The sequence below is a fragment of the Sus scrofa genome, chromosome 12 (assembly GCF_054392235.1).
Source record: "Sus scrofa isolate SSC_HxYL_T2T_F1_AM1 chromosome 12, Sscrofa_HxYL_maternal_Yorkshire_Landrace_v2.0, whole genome shotgun sequence".
NCBI classification, from domain to species: Eukaryota; Metazoa; Chordata; class Mammalia; order Artiodactyla; family Suidae; genus Sus; species Sus scrofa.
This window is the reverse complement of record NC_139394.1, coordinates 40288325-40308282: the sequence shown is the minus strand read 5'-3', so window position 1 is coordinate 40308282 and position 19958 is coordinate 40288325. Positions and strand designations below refer to the sequence as shown.

Here is a 19958-nt window from a genome sequence, read left to right as displayed (position 1 = left end):
ATATAAGATTGATATTAAAATATGTGGGTTTTTTGTTTGTTTCTGGCAATAGTGCTTAGAAAATACTGCTAAAATCAGCTTACAAAGGTTCTTTGTGGGCTATATATCCAGTGCGCTAAGACTATAATACTCCATTCATTTAAGACATTAGCTACATTTGTAATGCAAAAACAATGTGAAACTGTGAGTTCCCCAAAGGACAGAAAAAACATTTAAGGATGACATGGAAATGGCAACTCACTGAGGAATATAAGAGTTACTGGAGAATTTAACGAGATGAAAAGGAAAAGAAAATAAAGTAGTGAATCCATTGATTCTAATTTTCCTTGTCACTAAATTCCAAAATAAAATGATCACACTTCCTTTTAAGAAAATCATATATCCAAATGATTCTAGTTTCTCACACACAAAAAAATTAAGTCAGCTTTCTCAATAAAAACAGTGTTTTTCTTACAAGGCCTACAAACAGTCAACTTGAGTATTTTGTCCTCCAATAATCTTTCTTGCTTTCAGAGGTGTGTGTCCTTGACTGAATTAATTAGTAATTCAAAGACTATTCTATTTAGTTTTCCTAAAACTATTAAGACATTGCAATTTACTCTTGAAAACTTAATAAAGAAATAATGAGAGGTTCCCATTGTGGAGCAGAGGAAAGAAATCCGACTAGGAACCATGAAGTTGCGTGTTCTGTCCCTGGCCTCGATCAGTGGGTTAAGGATCCAATGTTGTGGTGAGCTGGCATGTAGGTCGCAGACGCGGCTCGGATCTGGCATTGCTGTGGCTGTGGTGTTGGGCAGTGGCTACAGCTCCGATTTGACCCCTTAGCCTGGGAACCTCCATATGTCACAAGTGCGGCCCTGAAAAGACAAAAGACTGAAAAAAAAGAATGAAAGCAAAGAGTAATATATCTTGATCAGTGAGGTTTTGATATAGTTTTCTACTTGTGCAAGAGTATAAAGAAAAAGATCCCTCCAACACCATGTACAGTATCAGAGTGATTATCAGAGCATCTGGCTTTGAGAGTCAGAGCGTATCTATCACGTTAGTGACTGCTTAATAATGTGTTCTCTGAAAAGTCTTTATTTGAATGAGAATACAGTAAAACTATTATCTTATGTTCCTATGTGTAAAAATATGATTTTATTTTCCTAAGGAATATGCATAACTTTTAAAATTACAACTCGAAAAATCCCATTTTTCATTTTCTCTCAATCTACTTACAAATGTTTATTCTGTTTTTCATAACCAATACAATCTTACTCTTACTCAGGGGAGTAAGAGTAAGGACAAGAATTAAAATAGTAAAAGGAATAACAGTCTAGATTTAGAGACTTAGCTAACTAATAAGAGATTTTTGGAATTTCAGTTTTATTTCACACCCAATTCTCCCTTTCCTCATCCAATTATCAGGCACACACAGTAAAAAAGTGACATAATTTTTCTTTCTATTTTAAGAGTCTATGGGTTCCACCCAACCCAAGGCCAGGGTTTGGATTTATGTAATAACAACTATTTCTGTACAGTGATTTATAGGTTACATATAGATCAGCTAACATGATGCTAACAACCCTTTGTAGGAAACAATTATTTTTACCCTTGCCTTCTATAAATGAGAAAAATAAGGGCTCAAAAGGCAATTCAGGAGCCTAGAAAATGGCAAAGTAAGAGTTCAACCTCAACTTTCGAAGCCTTAATTCAAGGTTTCTTCTTCTACACAAAACAATCTGATGACAGAATTTTCAATTTACACCAAGGAACTCTGGAGTCAAAGAAAAAGAAAAGAAAATAGTCCCAAAGGTTTAGCTTATCCTAGTATTTACAAATGTTCCCCATGCCTAGAATTAGCAATGGTATTGCTTCTCATGATTCAAACTGACTCATGAAAATCAGATGATGTCACCTTTATCTCTTTTGGTCATTTCTTTGTCAGTTATTACTGTTCATATATTTCTCTGACAAAATTTTACATTCAGATTGCTTAACAGACCTCACTGTTCTATTGCCCCTAAATACCTTAGGTATGTAAACAGACCTATACTATACACCAATATGAAAAGTTAAGTCACAGAATATTTTCAAATGACAAAGGTACATGCTTCAGATTATTTATATCAAAATGAAGGATTCAATCCAGATAATTCTAAAATTTATCATAAAACAGCATTTAAAAAAAATTATTATTATCTACTGTTTAGAAATATACTGGAACCTGCTACATGTTCTCCATCCGTTAAAACGGTAGTAATGTCTCCACTCTACCCATTAAGATGGATAACTGGAGACAACTGTTGGTATTTTGGTCATTTTTTACTTAGACCAGAATTACCTGCAGCACTTTTTACAGTGGTGAACTGTCATCCTTTGCGCACTTTAAAGGATATTTTGGGTTTCATTTATCTTAAATATTAAAACACTTCCCAATAATAATCATGAGAAATCTTCATTTCTTTCTTTTTTTCTTTTTGGGGCTGAACCCACAGCATATGGAAATTCTCAGGCTAGGGGCTGGATCAGAGCTACAGCTGCTGGCTTACGCCACAGCCACAGAAACTGGGGATCCAAGCCACGTCTATGACCTAACACCACAGCTCACGGCAACACTGGATCCTTAACCCACTAAGCAAGGCCAGGGATCAAACCTGTATCCTCAAGGGTTGTTAACAGTTGTTTGTTACTAGTAGGGTTTATTACTGCTAAGCCACAACAGGAACTCCAAAAATCTTCATTTCTATCTTAAGAAAATTAGAACCAACCCATTAGATAACTTATGGTGTAATTATTTGTATCAACAAATTCTTAGCATCCAAATAGTTCATGATAGGGTTTTATAAAATAATAAACCAGGGAGTTGCCGTTGTGGCTCATTGGGTTACGAACCCAACTAGTATTCATGAAGATGCAGGTCTGATTCCTGGCCTCACTCAACGGGTTAGGGATCTGGTGTTGCCATCAACTGTAGTGTAGGTCGGAGACGCAGCTTCGATCCCACAATGCTGTGGCTGTGGCATAGGCTGGCAGCTGCGGCTCTTGACCCCTAGCCTTCCATATGGGAATTTCCATATGCCACGGGTGTAGCCCTAAAAGCAAAAAAAAAAAAAAAAAACCCTACAAGTGTGTGCTGTAAAAAATGTACATTAAACATTTATTATGTGAGGTCAGGCTGATGTACTAGGAACTCTGAGGGGCCCTTTCTTTCCCTAAAAATCTGACTCTGAATTAAAGAATATATTCTTTGAGACATCATTGGTCTCACAAATGGAAGAGGGACTCTCCAAGGTCCCATTCTAGCCCTTCAAAAAAAAAAAAAAAAAAAAAAGGCAAACTATACAACAGACCCAGAAAGACTGGATTGGCCCAAGAACTAGGGTGGCTGAGGCATGGTGGGAACAGAAGGGAACCTGAGCAGTAGGAAGGAAACTAATGTGAGCAACTGGCAAGTGCTATCCTGAGACAAGATCCCGGAAGCAACATCCTGTAGGAAGGCTGAACCTGTAACTTTCTCTCTAGGCTAAAACGCATGAAGAAAACCAGGATGCCACCCCAAAATATGCCACTTTGGCATACCAATTACTTTGAATTAAGGGCACTGATGAACAGCAGGTACCAGAAGGACACTCTGACTCTCCCTTTTCTTCCTGAAAGCAGTTAATAAAACACTCATGTGATAAGCACCCACCCTGTACCAAGAGGAAGGAAGACATTCTTATCATCAGAGATGGGGGATTTGGGGCCAATAAATCTATATAAACAAATCTTATTAAACCAGCCCTCATTTTCTGTTACTTCTTTCATTTACTACCCCTAGGAACCTAACCCAAACCTCCTTGTTTAGCCAATTCTTGAGAAAATTTATTGTTTCTTTTCTAAAAGTTATAAAACAGGTGACTTCTTCAGTTCTTCACTCTCTTGTGAAGGTTCCAATTTACATGTAAGAAATTTAGTAAGTTTTGTAGACTTTTTCCCCCATTAATCTGTCTCATAGTAGTTTAATTCTTAGACTCAGCCAGAAACCAAAAGAGTGCAGAGAGGAGTTCCCGTCGTGGCGCAGTGGTTAAGGAATCTGACTAGGAACCATGGGGTTTCGGGTTCGATCCCTGGTCTCACTCAGTGGGTTAAGGATCCAGGGTTACCCGTTACTGAGAACTGCCAGTCGCAGATGCGGCTTGGATTCTGCGTTTCTGTGGCTCTGTCTGTAGGCCGGCAGCTACAGCTTCGATTAGAAGCCTAGACTGGGAACCTCCATATGCCTCGGGAGTGGCCCTAGAAAAGACCAAAAAAAAGGTCATTTTCATTGGAGTTCTCATCATGGCACAGTGGTTAACGAATCCGACTAGGAATCTTGAGGTTGCAGGTTCGATCCCTGGCCTCCCTCAGTGGGTTAAGGATGTGGCATTGCCAAGAGCTGTGGTGTAGGTTGCAGACGAAGCTCGGATCCCGCGTTTCTGTGGCTCTGGCGTAGGCCAGTGGCTACAACTCTGATTCGACCCCTAGCCTGGGAACCTCCATATGCCGCGGGAGTGGCTCAAGTAAAGGCATAAAGACCAAATAAAATAAAATAAAATACTGTTTGTATTTCTGGTCCTGACCTCTAGATTTGTATGCCTAATATAGCAGCACTTGGATGATTCCTAGGCACTTTAAACTTAATAAGCACTTTCTTCTCCCGCCCCACACCTCTTCTTGTAACAAACCTGGTCCTCCTCAAACCTTTCCCTCTCCCAGTACTTGGCATAACCATCTATCTAGTTACTAAATCCAGAAGCACAGTCATCCCTAACCCTTCTCATTTCCTTACTCCTCACATCTAATCCAGGACCAAGCCCTATTCCAGATATATTTAGAATCCACCCACTGCTCTCCACTTTTTGCCACACTTTGGTCCATCCAGGCCATTTTCATCTTGTAGTTGAATTACTGCAATTGACTCCTAACTTCCTTCTCCATTTCTACTCATATCCCCTTCAATTCATCCTTCACATATGAGCAAAAGTAAACTACTTATAAATCACTTCCCTACTTGAAATTGTAGAATGACTTCCTATTACACTCAAAAGCAAATCCAAACTCATTTCAGGCAAAGCTCTACATAACCTGGACCATGAGTGTTTCCTACCTTGTCTCACATCACTATAAACTCAGGGCACAGTGCTAAAGTCTTAAACAGGCACATATCCACATGAACTCTCTCAGAGACCCTTGTTTGCTTCCTTCATCACATTTATTATCCTAGGCTTAATCTTTCATTTTTGCTTTTTTTTTCCCCCTCTATGAGGCTCCTCTAAAATATCTACTCCCACTGTTTTCTCCAGAACTTGGTAAAAGACTTAAGACACAAGATATTTGTTCACTGACTGGATGGATGAACAGATATCAGGCAACAGATATCATTGCAAGGTGATCTTCTCATGCAAAGAAAGTGCTAGAAGACATCATTAAACATCAAACCCTCAAATTTCAATTCTCAAAGTCTGTGTTATGGCTTACATATATAATGTAAACTGTTAACAATAACACAAAATGCTTAAGATAATGGACTATAAGAATGATTTGTTTGGTGAAGAATCCCACATATGCTTTAAAATATTCATGAAATGAAATGAGTATACACACACACACACACACACACACACACACATATATATATATATATATACATTTACTGAAACTTCATTAATAATGAGCAAACAATAATCAAGTAAGCAACAACACAAAGATGCTTTCAAAAGAGGGTTGGGAAAGAACTCTTTAGCAACTGCTGGTAGGCCGCATGATGATGATAACATAACAATCATGGTTAACTACACGCCAGGGACAGTTCTAAATGCTTTACTTAAATCTATTCATTTAACTTTAACAATAAACATGTGTCCTAACCTCAAAGGCTAGGAGGAAACTGAGATAGCATGAGGTTAAGTAACCAGCCTAAAGGTTGAAGAGCAGTAGACTAGAATTTGAACTAAAGCAATCTAAATTCAGAGTCCAGGCTCTTAACACGACCTAGTCCTTCCAGGAAAATCTATAAAGACCAATGTTTTATTAATGAACATCAAGAACAAGAGAGAAATACCAAAATGATCTACTGAAAAGCTTATTTCTGGAATACTGACAAAATATAGTTAGACCCGCTGGGATAGGATTACTCAATGGCAGCCCTTACTTAACTTAAAAATGTAAGGACTTCCCATGTAGCTCACAACATAACTACTTGGCGTTGCATCTATAGTGGCTTGTGGCTAGAGCCCTGGCTTGGGAACTTCCATATGCTGCAGGTGCGGCCTCTTGTTTAAAAAATAATAAAATAAAATAAAATAAAAATTCCTCAAGCTTTAAGTATCATCTTTTACCTGATACAGAAAGCACCTCCTGTTCAAATTTCCAAAACCTTCCAGGAGCACAATATTTTAAGAGTTTTACCTAAGGGTTTAACATAACACACAACATCAGTTCAGCAAACCCCATAAAGTTGCTTTCCTAGACAAAAAAAAAAAAAGGGGGGGGGGATTTCTTGAAGCATTAAACTCTTTCAAAGTTTGCAGCCCAAAATATTTGCAAATCTTTATGAAAACAGATTATCAACTAACACAACAATTTATCACCTCAATTCATCCTGAGGTTGGTCAGAATTCTCTACTCTGGAGTTTATTTCCATACCAAAGAGAGAGACACCAACAAAAAGCACTTGGGCAAAACCACAGCAATAACAAGCACCTGGCACTATAATTCTCCAAGAAAGGGGCGAGACTAAACAAGTTTTGTGAAATCAGTGGAAGCAAAAGGATTCCCAACGAGATAAAAAATTAACTCCTCTACAGTGGCTATTTACCCAGAATGAAATAAAATTACAAACAACTTTGGGAAATTTTTTTTTTGTCAGGAGCAAAGAAATTAATACAGCTTCATCCTACTCAGCAGCAACAACACTCACTTAGTAAAGACATGTGTTACAAAGATCCTGTCTTTTCCACCTGAAAGAAGACACCTTGTTACTTGATAGTAATGAAGCATGAACTGAGAATAACTATTCTGAAGAACAGAACTAATTTTTTCGCTCCTTATTCCTTTCCACTGCAAATCTTGCCAACTACAGTTTTTGTTTTCCTAGAATTTACAAGACTAAATCAGCTAAAAAGGGAAGAAAATGTACACACACATATAGATCCCTTAAATACATAAGAAACCACTTTCACGCAAACCGGGAAATATTGCCAAACCACATAAAGATGCCTGGAGACAACCTTAGCAGAAAGAAAAGAACACTTGGGACCTCATTTCCAGTTCAGGTTCTGGCACTACTTAAGTCATATGACCTCAGGCAAGCCAGTTACTGATTGTCTCTGGGCCTTAATTTTCTCCTCTGTTAAATGAGAAGAATCTATGTGTTCACAGAATTTGCTCCTAATTCTAAATATTACTTTCAATAGTTTTCAATGAAATTATAAAATCTCTTAATATAGTAAAGCTTTAGTTAACTATAATGTAAGTACCCAAAACGTCAACTTCCTCTGCATTTGGAAACTCTTTTATGACAGTACCTTATGGCCAAAAAGATCAGATTTAAACTCCCAAATGCAAAACTATACTCATTTTCCAGCTACCTACTTATTAACCAAGGTGACTAGTTCAGTGGATTACAGTTTCAAACTATTCCTGGCTAGCTTTTATTGTGTTCAAAAGGAGGTCAAAGATCGTCTCAGAAAAGCATGTGATAAAATATTCAGATAAATAACACACTTAATATAAAACATCATATTTTGAAATGATGCAAACTAACAGTATTCTGCACAGATACATTTCCCACTTTCAGAGTAAAATGACAATATTACATTTTCATTTATAGAGTCATTTCACATTTACTATCTCAATCATTGTGACAATCCTGTGAAGTTAGCAGTACTTTTATCAACACAACCCAGATTGCCTCAGAAAGTTAATAACTTGCCAACCTATGCTCAAAAGTTCTGAAGCTAGGTCTTCTGATTTCGAGTTTAACGATTTTTGCAATGCTAAAAAGTGGCCATTCAAGCCAAGGCAGGAAGAAGTTGGAAAGTGAGAAAATCTGGATAATCAGTCCCTGGATAACTAAACTGAACAGAAAGATTATAAGACTGGCTTTGGCAAGTTATAGTCAAAAAGCAAATTTACCAGATGTTAAAAATGGTAACATGTGGAGTTCCCGTCTTGGTGCAGCAGAAACGAATCCGACTAGGAACCATGAGGTGGGGGGTTCCATCCCTGGCCTTGCTCAGTGGGTTAAGGATCCGGCATTGCCGTGAGCTGTGGTGTAGGTTGCAGACACAGCTCGGATCTACCGTTGCTGTGGCTCTGGCAGCAACAGCTCCAACTGGACCCTTAGCCTGGAACCTCCATATGCTATGGGTACGGCCCTAAAAAGACAAAGAGACAAAAAAAAAAAAAAAGTAACATCTAATTTATAGAACTCCATATCTCAAAAATCTTGTCACCTCATTTCAAGACACGTGTGAAAAATATTTAAAGAATAATATGTAACTTAAACAACAAACTGATTAAATAATATGTAAATTAAACAATAAGCTGTAAGGCCTTAAATTGCTAAATGGCATTAAACCATTAATTGAAGTATTTCAGAAACTTGGTTATTCTGGAATGTGAAACAGGAATTAAACTGTATTAAGCAAGCAGGATATACACGTCAAAGGAAAAAATATGCTTCGGTGTTTTAAAATAATATAGGCAAAGAAGTAAAATATAAATAAAATATTTCTACTGTAGAGTCATTACACAGCTACACAAATAGGCCACATTTATCTGGATACTGCTACCTCTTCCAAAGGTCAATTAAAACATAATCTAGAATGCATAAAATATTGCCTAGTAAATAATAGTTTCCTATCATCATTTATGCTAAGAATACACAACTAAAATCAGGGTGGATGATAATACAATTAAAAAGTAACAGCAGTCAGAGTATTAATTTCCCCATCATTACAACATTAGAAATACTCGTCCAAACCTCTCCAAAGGATCAGTGCACTCTACAAAGGAGAAGTAAAAGACATTAAAGTTAGGAAGCGCCAAAGAAGAAGCAAAAGTTAGGAAAGGGAGCTATGTTTCTTAACATTACAGTTAGGAAAAGGAAAAGGGGCTATGTTGTCAAGAAAGGTAAACAGTGCCAGAGCCTGTTTATCAAGAGATTGTTGCATGAATTTGCAGGAAAACAAAATAGTGTAAAACTCACTGAGAGTCATAATAATCTTAAGCAGTGTCACATATGGCTTTTTGGAAGTTTAGTTATTAAACCAACCTTCATGTTTTACTGCAAATATCTCCACTGTAAAGAAATACACTGGTCAGGGGTCAGGGATTTGGAAAAGGCAGGGAACACTGTTCTTCATGAACGTAGTAGGAGGTAACATGAAGGTCCTCTTTGCAAGAGATCTACGGAGGGGAGGCCCCACTCCCTTGGCCACCAACGCTTTAGATGGCACTTGCACATCTGAATTTTGTTTAGAAAGGGGTACATTTAGAATCATGCGCTAGCGGTTGGGAAGGGCAAGAACTTAACTGACAGATCCTGAGAAAAAGCTTGGTCATCGGCAGGGAAGATAGCTTTTCCATTTACTCTAAGGTCCTAGATACTTGGGGAGGAAGAGGGTACTCTACACAAGCTCAGAACGACTTCCAAGTCCGCGGCGATTAGAGGGAGTGGCTGGGAGTCCAGTGCATGGGTTCAAAGTACCGGTGGCCAACCACGGGGAGGTGTCCCAAATAACCTAGCTACTGCCAGACTCAAACAGTCGGCAGAGCCCTAAAACACTGATTGAAGTCGGAATCACGGTGCCCCAGATCTGCATCGTCTAAGTGAAAGAACTCCAGAAGAAGTCAAGCTCTGAGGATAGCCTCAGGCGTCCGTCCCCAGTGCTCCGTGCTCGCTTACCTAGCCGCTCTGACTCCGGCTTCTCCGGATCTCGGGATCCTGGAAGCTGCTCGCGACTGACTCTCACACCCGCCGCTGGGCTGCGGCCAACCGGAACTCGCTCACGCCACTTCCGGTCCGTTTTCCCCCCGGGAGACCTCCTCCAAGAGAAAAACGTTCCCCGCTCCTTTCCGCCACCTCGGCTGATCGTCGCGGGATTTTAGTTCTGGTCTCGTTAGGGACCTGTGGGCGGGGCGAGAGGAAGAATGACTGATCTTTTCGCTGTTTTTGATCCGGAACTTGTTGTCCAGGAACCCCGGAAGAGGTAACTCGAGCGAGAGACGCGTGTTCGCTACCTAGAAGTGAAGACAGCAAAGGCGCGGGTGAGGCGAAGGGAAGGTGCGCTCGGTAGGTTGGCCCTTCAATAGGGCAAAGGAGAGGGATGTCCTTCTCCATTCTCTTTCCAGGTGGACCGTTTCTTCTCATCTCATTGTAAACCCCTTTCTTTCATCTTCGTAAACTCTTCCGCCCAGTGGCCGCTGGAGTCCTTGTTCCAGTTTGGCCAGTCGTCTTTTGGGAAGAAGGGACCTAACTGCTGGGGAGGGCAAGGACCCAGAATTTCTAGTTCCCAGGGCACGCCTCCACTCAGGCAGTCTCGATGCAGTCGCTCTGAATGTGCGAAAATACCGAGCAGGCCTCACACGCTGCTGAGCATTTATTGAATACCCCGCAGCATAGCGAGTTGTTGAGTCCCACAAAGAAAGAAAAGATCTTTAAGGATATGATCAAAAAACTTGTCCTCCTGTGTCACACGGACATAATGTCTAGAGGAGTATTCAGTTCTTGAGCATTTTACTCCAGGCACTGCGCTGGACGTTGAGAACATACACTGCAGTGGCTCTGTGTAATTGCTACTGCGGCTCTGGAAAGTAAATAATTAAGACTTAAGAGACGATTTCATTGCTTTCATGGGTGAAGAGGATGTTTTTGTGTGTTGAAGTGGAAAAAATTATTTTGGGGAGAGACTGCTGCTTGAAAGTACCTAGGAATTTGGTGTGGCTGGAAAGTACCGTATGTTGCAGGGAGAGTAGGTTAGAAGGATAGAGTAGGTTGAAACCAAATTGTATGATGCTTCGAATTCATGCTAAGAGACTTGTTTTTATTGTTAACCACCGAACTTGAGTCCACTTGACCAAACGGCATCAAAGCCAACCTGCCCACCGCTTCCACCTCCAGTTGTGGTGAAGGAAAGTGCAGCGTTTGTTGTAGAGCAAAGCCAAGGTAGTGGGAGGCAAGCCTCAAATCCACTCCAACTTGGTCACTGAGTTAGGGTGTTCTTTTATTTGTATTTTTTGAAGGGGAAGAACAAATGGGATGGGATTAATCATCATCTTGTGACAGTTCTTAATTGCAGTGATTTTTCTTAATTGTAGTTTCAGGAGTCAGGATGTCTTTGGTTTATGATTCTCTGGCCAGGTGGTCCATGGCTCGAGGGCCTATTAGCTCATCTTGCCAAAGAGAAACAGCTCAAGTTAAGCTATTAATGATGATATCTACAACAGCAGTTTTAGTATATTGACCATGTTATCTACAGTTGACTCTGGTTGATTATTGTTCAGTTAGCAGAGGATCGAGGTCACAGCAGACAAGAAAGGGAATAAAGTTTTGGATAGATTAATCATAAACTCGGTAAGGGGACTAAGTTTCAGGGGGATCCTTTTTGCTTATTCCTTAGGCATTTATCTGGTGATTTTTGACAGGGAAATTACTGGATCAGATTTGTGCTTTAGAAGTACAGTTAATTATAATGGCAGATGGACTAGGATGATCTAGGGCATAAGTGAAGCACATGCTGAAAGAAGTGGCCTTATCCACTTTCAAACTTCTGTAACCTCAGTAATGTGTTAAATTCTTTTAAGTCTGTATTTCTAGCCTAAGCTTATCTTCTGGCCTCTAAAATTATATAATATTTATTTATTGCTGGACTTCTCATCCAGGATGTCTTTTGGTCACACCGAATGTAATATATCTAAAACTGATTTCACTATCTTCTACTTTCAAACCTGCTCTTTCACCAGAATCTCCTCATCTGTAAATAGTACCTCCAATCTCCGTTTGTTCAAATCTTGTCATTCTACCTAAATGTCTCCCTTTCATCACCAGACTTATAGTGGGTCACTGAATCATAAGATGTACCACAACCACTTTTTTCCTTTTCCATTGCCAGTACTCTTGTCTAAGTGACTCTCATCTCATCTAGTCTCCTGGGAAAGGAAACATAGAATAGTGTGAAGAGCACTAGCTCTGGGGAGTTCCTGTTGTGGCTGAGCGGTAATGAACCAGACTAGTATCCATGAGGACTCAGGTTCTATTCTTTGCCTTGCTCAGTGAGTTAAGGATCCAGTGCAGATTTGGCTCAGATCTTGCGTTGCTGTGGCTGTGGTGTAGGCCAGCAGCTAAGAAAAAAAAAAGAAGAACATAAGCTCTGGACTCAGACTACCAATTACTAGCTGGGTGAATTTGGGTGAACTACTTACATGCTCTGTTCTCAATTTTCACATCTGAAAAATGGGGATAATAATTACATATTTATCTTGAAGGGCTATTGTGAACATTGAAGGAGACAGTTCGTGTAGTGTTTAGGATAAATTCCAAACTGTTTGACGTGGCTTACAAGGCCTTCTGGGAGCCGCATCCTGCCCTTCTTTCTCACATTGTTCTCTGCCACTCTTGCCCTCCATCCTTCAGCTATCTGGACTGCTTTCAGGTCATTTGACTACCGTATTGCTCTCCTCTGGCATTCCCACTTGGTGTTCTTTCTGCCTGAGGCAATCTTTCCTCTTTCTATCTTCTTCCTCATCCTTTGTTGCATTTTATTTTATTTATTTTTATTTTTTATTTTTTTGTCTTTTTTCTTTTTCTAGGGCTGCTCCTGCGGCACATGGAGGTTCTCAGGCTAGGGGTCCCATCGGAGCTGTAGCTGCCGGCCCACACCAGAGCCACAGCAACGCGGGATCCAAGCCGAGTCTGCGACCTACACCACAGCTCACGGTAATGCCGGATCCTTTACCCACTGAGCAAGGCCAGGGATCAAACCTGCAACCTCATGGTTCCTAGTCGGGTTCGTTAACCACTGAGCCATGACGGGAACTCCCTTTGTTGCATTTTAAACATTTCCTCAAGGAGGCCTTCCTTCACTGAGCTGAGGTACTTTATTATGTACTCCCCTAAGACCTTTTCATAACCTTTACCAGTTATGTAATTATTTGTCTCCTCCACGCATCAGTGAACAACTGGTGATGGCCTATATTCCTAGTCTAACAAGGTATGTGTCTGGCACATAGGAAGCCAGCAAACATTCGGGTTTTTTCCTTTTAACTTCTCTTTTCCTCAGTTTCTTCATTTTCAATATATAGAAATAATATTAGCTTATTATGCGGCTCAGGTGACACAATACATTTAAAGTATCATTGAAATGTTGAGCTGTGACAACATGAAGTTTTATTAAAATAAAACGAAGGAAATTCAAGATTAGGATTAGACCATCTCTAAACCACTACCAGAATGTAAGCTCCAGGAGTTAGAAGGGACTTTTCCTCTTTTGTATGCTCCTGTATCCCCCAGATCCTAGAGCAGGACCAGTTAATATTTGTGGGAGGAAGGAGGCGATACAGCATAAAAATAAAAATTAAGAAAGTCCATGAGCTTAATGACACACTTCTGACTGTAATTCAGATACCCATTCCTGCAGCTACACTCTGAACTTTGTATCCCCTTATAATGTTCCATTTCTAAAATCAAAACTCCAGACATCTCTCTCTAACAACAGCCTATCATTTCATACATTCTTGCCCTGACCCTAACTTCCCTTATACCACTGTGTCCTTGTGCTTACGCTTAGTAGAATTCAAACCTGTATAAATCCAACAATCTCTCATAGAAAAGAAAGGTAGAGAAAGAATATGGGTGCAGCAGATTTAATTTATATGTTTAGAGGCAGTGGTTAGGTGTTTTTTTAGTGTTTGGCTTCTGTTTTCTGTGTGAAGTATGAAGTCATCTCTTCATATACTCAGGCTGCTAACTAAGCATTGCTGGAGAAAATCACAACTAACTAGTTGGTACGGTACCATTATAAAATCAGTATTAATCCTCATCATGTTTTCAACATTCCCTCTGCAATCCTACGGTGTTTTGCTGCAGCATTTATCTCAGTCTTCCTCTTCTCAGCTCCAGCTTGACTTTTTGTTGTTGGTGGGGTGGTGGTCTTTTTGCCCTTTCTAGGGCCACACCTGCAGCATATGGAGGTTCCCAGGCTAGGGGTTCTAATCAGAGCTGTAGCCGCTGGCCTACACCACAGCCAGAGCAACGCGGGATCCTTAACCCACTGAGCGAGGCCAGGGATTGAACCCACAACCTCATGGTTCCTAGTCAGATTTGTTAACCACTGAACCACGAGGGGAACTCCCAGCTTGACTTTTGTCCAACCTATCAATCTCCAAGGAGCAAATCCACAGACCTACCTGCATTTAAAACTGTCGCGTTGGGAAAGGTGTCCTTTCTTTCCAAGACCAAGTCTCTTCCTAAGAACTTCAGCTCCCCTCCCACCTACTGCTTTGTATTGTTAATTATTCTTTCCCAATCTTGAGCATCTACCCACCCTTTATCAGGCTCTATCCTTTAACATTTAAATATGCTCTGCATTTAAATATACTCCTCTTTCCATAAAAACCTTTCCTTTTCTCCCCATCCCCACATATCTATTGCGTTTTCTATTTTCTTTCACTTTGTCCAGTTTCTTGACCACACCACCAACTAGCTTCTGCCCCACCACAACTACCCCATGTTAATTTTTTTCTAAAACTAATAGTCAGAGGATCTTAGAGTGCTATCAGTTTCTAGCGCTCTAAGATGTGTGCACTCTAAATATGTTCCTCACCACATCGTTCTGGTATTCCTGCCCTGTGTCTGTCAAAGTTGGCCTTTTAAGAAAGTGGCTCTAGGAACCCCCATCATGGCGCAGTGGAAACAAATCTGACTAGGAACCATGAGGTTGCGGGTTTGATCCCTGGCCTTGCTCAGTGGGTTAAGAATCTAGTGATGCTGTGAGCTGTGGTGTAGGTTGCAGTAGGGGTTGTTTCTACCCCTAACCTGGGAACCTCCATATGCCACAAGCGCAGCCCTAAAAAGGAGCAAAAAAAAAGAAAAACTAGGTCTGGAAAGGATCCAGCTAGAGAAAGGGATGCATGAACTACTATGAAATGTAGAGGGGTTTTTGGTAGGTATTTCGTAAAGTATCTGAATAATAAAGGATTCTATTGGACTTCAAGGAAGTGGAGATACAGGTGGTTTTTGTTTGTTTTTTGTCTTTTTGGGGTCACACTCTCGACATATGGAGGTTCCCAGGCTAGGGATCGAATCAGAGCTGTGGCCACCAACATATACCACAGCCACAGCAACACCAGATCCAAGCCGCGTCTGCAATGCTGGATCCTTAACCCACTGAGCTAGGCCAGGGATCGAACCTCTATCCTCATGGATACTAGTCAGATTTGTTTCCACTGAGCCATGAAGGGAACTCAGAGATACAGATTTTATAACATTAAGTAGCAATTTCAGGGAAGTTAGTTTTGTTCTGGGGAGGGCAAGGTTTGAATTTGAAATTGCGAGTGTGGGGATATTGGGTTGTTTCACTTTTTTTATTAACTGTACCTTTGACTTAAAAAAGCATGAAGGAGTTCCCGTCGTGGCGCAGTGGTTAACGAATCTGACTAGGAACCATGAGGTTGAGGGTTCGGTCCCTGCCCTTGCGCAGTGGGTTAAGGATCCGGCATTGCCGTGAGCTGTGGTATAGGTTGCAGATTCAGCTTGGATCCCAAGTTGCTGTGGCTCTGGTGTGGGCTGGTGGCTATGGCTCCGATTGGACCCCTAGCCTGGGAATCTCCACATGCCGCGGAAGCGGCCCAAGAAATAGCAAAAAAAAAAAAAGCATGAAGCTTGGTTCAGTAGTATAATGTATTATATTTTTATAGTTTGGACACAAAAGAGTTTATAGTCATTTTCTTTTGCTCCAAATATTGAGTATAATCCATCATTCTCCAACAATTACTGAAGGTCTTTGGATCCAATTTATCTCAATCCTTTCGATCCTCCTTTGAGATCTGGAGACAGCCATGACTTATACGAAGATTAGCAAAGGCATTTTTTTTGTTTGTTTCTGAATTAGAGACTTGAGTCATACGGCACTAGAGCAGCAGTTCTCAATCCTACCAGACCCAACACACTTTTTAAAAAATAGTAAGTCGTGGAGTTCCTGCTGTGGTGCTGTGGGTTAAGAATTCAAACACATCAGCTCAGGTTGCTGTGGAGGCACAGGTTTGATCCCCGGCCTGGTGCAGTGGGTTAAAGAATCCCACATTGCCATAGCTGTGGTGTAGGTGGGAGCTGCTGCTCGGGTTCAGCCCCTGGCCCAGGAACTTCCATATGCCTCAGGTTTGGTCTTAAAAAAAAGAAAAAAAAATCATTTGTAACAAACTTAAAACGGTACAGCCACTTTAGAAAATACTTTGACAGTTCCTCAGGAGATTACAGAGTTGCCATATGACCTAGCAGTTGGACTCCTAGGTATAAGCCCAAGACAAATGAAAACGAATGTCCACACAAAAACTTGTATTTATGGAGTTCCCATTGTGGCTCAGTGAGTTAAGGACCCAGTGTTTCCTCTGTGAGGATGCAGGTTCCATCCCTGGCCTCATTCAGTGGATTAAGGATCTGGTGTTGCCGCAAGCTGTGGCATAGGCTGCAGATGTGGCGTGGATCCAGTGTTGCTGTGGCTTTGGCTTAGCCCACAACTGCAGCTCCAGTTCAGCCTCTAGCCCAGGAACTTGCTTATGCCTCAGATGTGGTCGTGGTTGTGGCCATAGAGAAAGAAAAAAACAAAAAGCCTTGTATTTATACCAGCATTATTCATAACAGCCACAAGGTGGAAACAACCCAAATAAATGTCTATCAACTGGTAAATAGATAAAGAACATGTAGCATAACCCATACCATGGAATATTATCCATCAATAAAAAGGAAGGAAGTATTGGTACATGCTACGACATAGATGAACCTTGAAAACATTAATCAGGATGATAAAAGCCTGAAACAGAATGCCACATATTGTATGGTTTGATTTATATGAATGTCCAGAAGAGGCAAATCCATAAAGACAAGTAGATTAGTGTTTACCCGGTAGGGAGACATGGAAAATGACTACTAATGAATATAGGGGTTTTTTGGGGGAAGTGCAAGTGTTCTGGAATTAGATGGTGGTGATGGTTGTACATCACTGTAGATATGTTAAAAAAACACTGAATTGTACACTTGAAAAAGGTGAATTTTTAAAAAGGTTTTATTGAAGTAAAGTTGATTCACAATGTGATAATTTTTGCTGTGCAGCAGTGATTCAGTTGTACATGTCCACACATCCATTCTCTTTCAGATTATTGTCCCACATAGATTATCACAGAATATTGGGTAGAGTTCTCTGTGCAGATAAGTTCATGTGTATCCTTTTTTTAGATTCCACATATAATTGGTATATTGAAAAAAAGGTGAATTTTATAGTATGTGAATATCTCAAAAAAAGTTTAACATCCCCTAAAGTATCCTCATATTAAAATGTTTGATAACATTGCACACTTTGCCTACCATATAATTTCAAAAACATTATCAAGCCCTAATTTTAACATGAATGAGAATAAAAAGGAAGTTGATGCTAAAATATGTATTTCCAGGACTGCCAGCTCTGCCATGCAGGTTATGCTCTGCATAATTCCAAGGGTACCACTTAAAAGCACTGCAGACATGGTAGCCCCATGTATTTTGATGTAAATGCTTAGGTACTATTCAACAAGAAGAAGAAACTGATGGTTGTTTGTGCCTATACACAGAAGCATTATGAACCCAACAGCTTCAGATGTAGACTGATGTAAGTGTTTTATTGATGATTCAAATACCATGAACAGCTTTGCTGGGGTGATAGGAATTTCTAAAATAGTGAAGGATAAAGGATCATCTTTGTTTTATGTGATACACTGCTGGTAAATGCAGTGTGTATTGAAACTATGCAAAAGAATGCTTTGTGTTCCTATGCAAGATGAAGTTGTCTTCTAGTTTTAGGCATTGATAGTTTTTCACCCACAGTAATGTCCACTGGGACAAATCTTCACTTGTAAAGCTTTTAGCATACCATGCTGATGCCTAGTAAATGTCAGCAGGAGCGCACCTCACTCCAGGCCCACTGTTGTGACAACCAGGAACTTCTCTGAGGAGTTGGTACCTTTCCCATTGAGAACTAGTGCAGTATGTAAATAAGCGCTATATTTCAGAAATGAGTGCATTACTCTTGGTTTCTTTAGATCCATCCTTTAGGCATTTGATGAAACATTTCTTTTCTCCGCAAGACTTAGGGGACGACTGAGGAGCAGAGCTTTGCTGCATCTAAGAAATAGAGATGTACTCCTCACACTACGATTCAGAAGGCCCCAACTATTGTGCCTATATTCTGGAAACTTTTCTAGTACAGAGAGGAGAAAAATAGTGCACACCTAAGATCCAAAACATATTCTGCCTTTTTTCTGAATCAAGTTCGGATGCCTTAAAATGTTGCTGCTTACATACTGTCAGGGTGTTCTATGTGATAAGCTTCTAACTTGCCACTGCTAGATAGTGACAACTTTTTTCTTTTCCTTTAAGATGATCTCCATGCCCTTGGTTATGGAATATTTGGCCAATCCTGGCGCACTCAGCTTTGCTGCTGGAGTTGCCTGCGGCATGTGCCTGGGCTGGGGCCTCCGAGTACGCTTTGGGATGATCCCCAAGAGTTCGGTGAGCGAGACAGACACTGACACCGAAACTGAAGCAAGCATCTTAGGAGAGAGTGGGGAGTACAAAATGATTCTCGTGGTTCGAAATGACTTAAAGATGGGAAAAGGGAAGGTGGCTGCCCAGTGCTCTCATGCTGCTGTTTCTGCCTACAAGCAAATTCAAAGAAGAAACCCTGAATTACTCCAACAGTGGGAATACTGTGGGCAGCCCAAAGTGGTGGTCAAAGCTCCTGATGAAGAAACTCTGGTTGAATTATTGACCCATGCAAAAATGCTGGGACTGACTGTAAGCTTAATCCAAGATGCTGGACGTACTCAGATTGCACCAGGCTCTCGAACTGTTCTAGGAATTGGGCCAGGACCAGTAGACTTAATTGACAAGGTCACTGGTCACCTAAAACTTTACTAGGTAAAATTTTGTATAATGATGGTCAACCCAAAACCACAAGTGTTTGACACTGTCAAAATCTAACAATAAAAGCTGAATTTCTCCAATTTAAGTATTCTTGAGATGAAACTCGGTTCCCATGTTCTTCTGTCATGTCCTCAGCATGGTTACACAGCTATCTTGGGCTAAAAAAAAAAAGAAAAGAAAAAAAGTTTGATTAATAGTCCTGGTGGTTCAAGTGAGTGGTGCTGAAATAAATATTTAAGGTGAGAGAAACAGATCATAATAAAATTGGATTACAAGGGGGGAAACAGCATTTCCTGTGTGTGTTCCCTTGGTGTGTTAACAGCTCTTCTTCCCCAAGACTATGTTGCTGTCCCCCTTGGAGGATCAGGGATTCGAGGGTGTTCTCATTGGATGCAAACCGCAGTTTTTCCTGCCCATGGTTTTTGGGTAACTGCCGACTTTATTAATAGATCATGGAATAGCCATCCCACAATGGGTTTAGAATCTAACCTTATGGATTTTTTTGTTTCCAAGTGGAGGTTTTATAGCATTGCTAAAACCCACCCGTGCCGTGTTTCGTGTTCGTTTCCCTGATCCACACTGGCCAGTTTCTCCCCTTTCCTAACAGTGAAGGCACTGAAACTTGTGAAGTAACTTGTATGGACCTCGAAGGTGGTAATGAGCCCACCTAGGGTGATTGTGAAGTGAATGTAGCTTGTCGTCCCAATATCCCACTATTTCTTTATCTGGAACTTAAGAAACTGGACAATTCAGTTATTTAAGGGCACTTTGTTTCCCT

The 19958-nt window shown here is 40.6% G+C and overlaps 2 protein-coding genes across 11 annotated transcripts in view; one reads left to right on the top strand and one right to left on the bottom strand.

Annotated features, from left to right (window-relative positions):
- The window catches only part of VMP1 (vacuole membrane protein 1), a 134434-nt gene extending 124419 nt beyond the window's left edge, over window positions 1-10015 (bottom strand). For all 7 annotated transcript variants that reach the window (XR_014821294.1, XR_014821293.1, XR_014821295.1 and 4 more), the window contains exon 1: window positions 9917-10015. The gene's annotated coding sequence lies outside the window, so the exon portion shown is untranslated. The remainder of the gene's footprint in view (window positions 1-9916) is intronic.
- A 31-nt stretch (window positions 10016-10046) lies between these two features.
- Window positions 10047-19260, top strand: PTRH2 (peptidyl-tRNA hydrolase 2). Of its 4 annotated transcripts, none has more exons than XM_003131669.5 (2): window positions 10047-10220; window positions 18635-19260. In XM_003131669.5, exon 2 carries the CDS (start codon window positions 18635-18637, stop codon window positions 19172-19174), a length of 540 nt encoding a protein of 179 aa, XP_003131717.1. In that variant the 5' UTR covers window positions 10047-10220; the 3' UTR covers window positions 19175-19260. The 4 variants fall into 4 exon arrangements, with proteins under 4 accessions (XP_003131717.1, XP_005669058.1, XP_005669059.1 ...); XM_005669001.4 differs by lacking the exon at window positions 10047-10220 and adding an exon at window positions 10234-10278; XM_005669002.4 differs by lacking the exon at window positions 10047-10220 and adding an exon at window positions 10234-10294.
- The last annotated feature ends 698 nt before the right edge of the window (window positions 19261-19958 follow it).

Coding starts and splice junctions, on each gene's coding strand:
- PTRH2 (XM_003131669.5), top strand. CDS start 18,635: ATGATCTCCATGCCCTTGGTTATGGAATATTTGGCCAATCCTGGCGCA.